The following is a 4,225-nucleotide window of genomic DNA, read 5'->3' on the forward strand; positions in this document are numbered from 1 at the left end:
GCTGGCCTGAAACTGTCCTTTGAAGTCAGTGTTGGCTCACTCAGCGCACTACCGCGTCACATAAACTTAGCCCTACATATGTGACATATGTGGAAACTTTCACTTTAATCAGTACTTGATAGAGCACAGACGGACACACACCGGGGAGAGACCGTACACATGCCATGTGTGTGGCAAGAGCTTTGCTCAAACGGGCACACTCTACCATCATGTGCGCAATGTTCACCAAGTGAGCTGGACTGAAAAACAACAGGACAAGAGCTAGGGATTCCAGAGTATCATGTGGTAGATTTTTTTTTTTTCTTTTCTTTTTTTTTCTTTCTTTCTTTTTATAAAAAGCATGAAATGTGTGACATATACTCCTTACAAGCAAATCAAATCAGGGACATTGTTATTCCGAACACAACGTTTGCCTTAATCTGCATAATGGCTTCAATATGATACTGTGATGTAAAAAGAATGCACTTATCACCGTACTATCAATTTTTAGCACTGCTTGTAAGGTTGGTGTGTGAAAGAGTTTATATTGTATAATGACCTCATGATATGAAATGTAAATTTAGTACACATTGTTTTACATACTTTTATGATAATGGTAATGCTTTAATAAACTTAGTCTCAAATTTCTTCTTTAAAAAATGTATATGTTGGATTGTGGCGTAATCTACTTAATCACCAAAGTTTTTAATTTAGAATAAATCATTTATTTGAATATATTGTAACTAAATACTTAATTTGCAGTGCATCACATACTTGGTCACAAATGCTTACAAGTTTTATATGTATAATCATAATTTATTTGCTAATGACATATATGTAAGAAGTGCACAATAAATGAAGGAAAAGTGTGCTGTTTTTTTTGTGGAAAATCCTTTTGATATTTTAGTATATGTATTTTTTTATCATTATTATTATTATGATCAAGAATTGTCACACCACATACTTAACAATTATACTCTTGGGTGGGTCATTTTGACAGTGGAAATTCATAGGACAAGAGACTTCTAGACTGCTGACCGCTTAAGTCTTTATAAACACCTTATTATGACAGACATTTTGCTGTTGTTAATGGCTAATAGAAGAATGAAAAGCTATATTGGTTTCTTTCAGCTTCAGGATTGATAATTGCCAAAACTTCAGGTATCAGTCTATGATTGATATAATGTACAGGTGTTTTAGATTTTATGTTTTCCTCCATGCAGTTCTAAGATTTTGCTGGCAGGTTGCTATTTTCATTATTTATGAATAATTGAAAAGATAAATTACATTAACCATCTTTTCATTATCTGTTTTTAGACATCAGTAGATAATACAACTTATCCCTGCTAGATGAAATGAACCAAAGGTATATGAGAATGTAATCATTATAGTTGTTTCCATACTGGCTACTTAGTGTTGGCTTATAATAAAACAAAAGGGTAATCTATGATCATAAAGCAGTCTGTTTCTTAATTGAAATGTAACATTCTTCACAGGATAGTGGTTTCCTTGTAAACAAGTGACTTAGAAACTGTTCAGAAGATAAAACTCATACTATGTACATTACTGATACTGACAGTATAATACTTAGTTACATCCTGAACTGTAACACTACTGAACATGGGACTTTTTCCTGCATTTGCTCAAAACTAAAGGTGACCAGGAATGACTAGCAGATGTCTGGTAGATTGCATGGTGCAGATGGTGTTGGTATACAGGGTATTTCTATGGCTGGTTGTAAGCATGTTATTTATTCCTGATTTTAGATAGTGCCTGATCCAAATCTCCCTTGTTCCAGAAGGACTTGTCAGCAAAGTCATCCAAGTCAATGAAACAAGAAGAGTCTGGTATGATGAGTCCTCAAGGGCATAGTGGCTTACCTCAGCACCATCCACCCGGACCCCTTTCTGGCTCCATGCTGCTACCCCCTGGATCCATCTGGCCGCAGGATACAAAGGTTAATATTGAAGAGATTCTACCATGTCCTATTTGTGGCAAACAATTTCCTAAGAAACGGAAGTCAAACTTGCAAGTGCACCTAAGGACACATACTGGGGAAAGGCCTTTTAAGTGCCAACAGTGTGGTCGAGGCTTCAAGCAGAAAGCACACCTAGAAAAGCATCAAGAAAAGTCCTGCCATGTGTTGTCAGAGTATGTGCCTTATCCGTTTTTTCCGAAGATCTGAGCAATGGGGTTTCCCCATGTGCTCAGTACCATGATATAAGAGGCTCATGCTCACCGTGCCCTAGCGACTCTACCTCAGTCAAGCTGCCTCAGCAGACCCCGGGCCCATGCCAGAGGGGTGGCAATTCCACATCCTCATCTCTGCCACATCTGTCCCCAGACTTTTCAAATGGGGTGGCAGTTCTACATCCCGGTTGAGCATATGCATTACTCCATTCTTCTAAATCAATTATGTGATTGTTGTCTGTGACTGCAACTAAGTTGCCTTCTGTTATCTAAGTAGGGGTTTTGTCACTGACTGAGAAAATATACAGCTTTAAACTGCTCATTTATAGAGCATCCTGTGAATCTGTTCAATGCGAGTTACAATTAACTACTTGTAAGTAATCAATATGCCTATCTGAACTTTCTTGCTACATTATGTAAACACGGGTACAACCGTCCGATATTAGTTTTTTATTCATGTATATGTACAATTATTAATGAACCCAGTGTTATCTGAGTTATCATAGCTGCTTGCAGCATTTATATTTGTATCTTACGTGTATATACATAAATATATATACCATGTGTGTACAGAGAGCATTAAAACATAAAATTTGGATCTTTTAGATTTAGTTTCAGATCTAGTTAGTGCCCTGCAATGGATTTCATCAATTCCCTTCATAAACTTACCCATTCATTTCATCTTTCCATTTTCATAGTAACTGTGTTATATGTATATATAAGAGTTTATGTGTTGTATATTGAAAATGTAAAAGCATAGAAATTCCACAAAATTTAATTAAGCCAATATTATAGTATAGGTATGTATAAAGTCATCTTCAGTTTACTATAATTGTAATATAATAGTTTTATAATATAAAGTTTCATGTAATTGTTAACTGGGCATTCATTAATTACTCACAGTCAGTGTTCTCTGTTTCTCTGATTCCAAAGTAAATGTGTAGGTAATGAAATGTAAATTTATCAGATACCCAAGATTTGGAATTTGATACACATAGTATATTATATTCTGAAGCTGTTAGCCTTTGTGCATCAATAAAAATTATATCTTTGGTGTCTTCCTTAGCAATAGGAGACACTGCTGTTCAAGTATAGTGATATGTGCTTTCATATTTACAGTTCAGTACATTCCCAAAATAGACTTCAGTAGAGTTACTGAAGAAAAAGTAATTTTAATTATGTACAGCATTAGTTTATAGATTTAAAATATTATTTGATATGAAATATATATTGATCATGTATGACAGTCCAAAAGTATATTTAAGAAAAAAAAAAATTAAATATATATACAATATATTGGTACATATTTGATGCAGAATGGGAGAGTTAAAAAACCCCTGCGCAGGGCACTGGCAGCAGCACTTTAACATAGCCTTTGGATGATATTGTTAATCATGACCAGAAGAATGTGTACCTTTTCATTACTTAGTTGTCAGAGTGATTAGTTCTCCTTGTCAATGTGATATATTTTTTTAACTGCCATGTCTGTGAACAAGAGAAAAAAATCATTACCACTTTTTTTATGAAAAATATTTGTTTGTCTCATTTCTTTGGCAATGATTAAGAATTACCCTTTATTCATCTATGGTTGAGGTCTTGTAAATCTGTAAATAGATTAATAGTCATTATTTTAGTATTCTTTACCTATATGCACCCTTTATCAAGAAATTTGTCTTATCCATGAAATAAAACACTATTTTCTAAGTAACTTGTTTGATTATATCTTTTACTCATGATATTTTATTTTAAGATTTAGTAATATAAATTATGATTCCAAAGTCTTGGGATATTTACAACTGGTTAGCTCATTTCCAAACTTGCAAAAAAGAGATACATAAGGGCCATAATCTAAAGCTGCAATTTTATTTTTAGAATCTTGTAATAAATCAGTAAATGAGCAACACTTAATTCAACAACTGAAGTTTTGTTTTGAAAATTGAACTAATTAGTCTGAGGAAAAAATGTGCATAATGAAACAACTGAATTATGTTGTGGTGATTTACGAAAAACAATGAATGGATTTTGTGAAATGGAGAAACTAAAAGAATGGTACTAA

General features: G+C 33.7%; 1 protein-coding gene across 1 annotated transcript in view; it reads left to right on the forward strand.

The window, feature by feature from the left end:
• Window positions 1-3,873, forward strand: part of LOC119592741 (protein bric-a-brac 1-like) — a gene marked incomplete in the record, with an annotated part of 38,840 nt that extends 34,967 nt beyond the window's left edge. The window contains 1 exon segment of the mRNA XM_037941679.1: window positions 1,781-3,873. Coding sequence (XP_037797607.1) covers window positions 1,781-2,164 — 384 coding nt within the window.
• Between the last annotated feature and the right edge of the window lie 352 nt (window positions 3,874-4,225).

The sequence above is a fragment of the Penaeus monodon genome, chromosome 3 (genome assembly GCF_015228065.2).
Source record: "Penaeus monodon isolate SGIC_2016 chromosome 3, NSTDA_Pmon_1, whole genome shotgun sequence".
NCBI lineage: Eukaryota > Metazoa > Arthropoda > Malacostraca > Decapoda > Penaeidae > Penaeus > Penaeus monodon.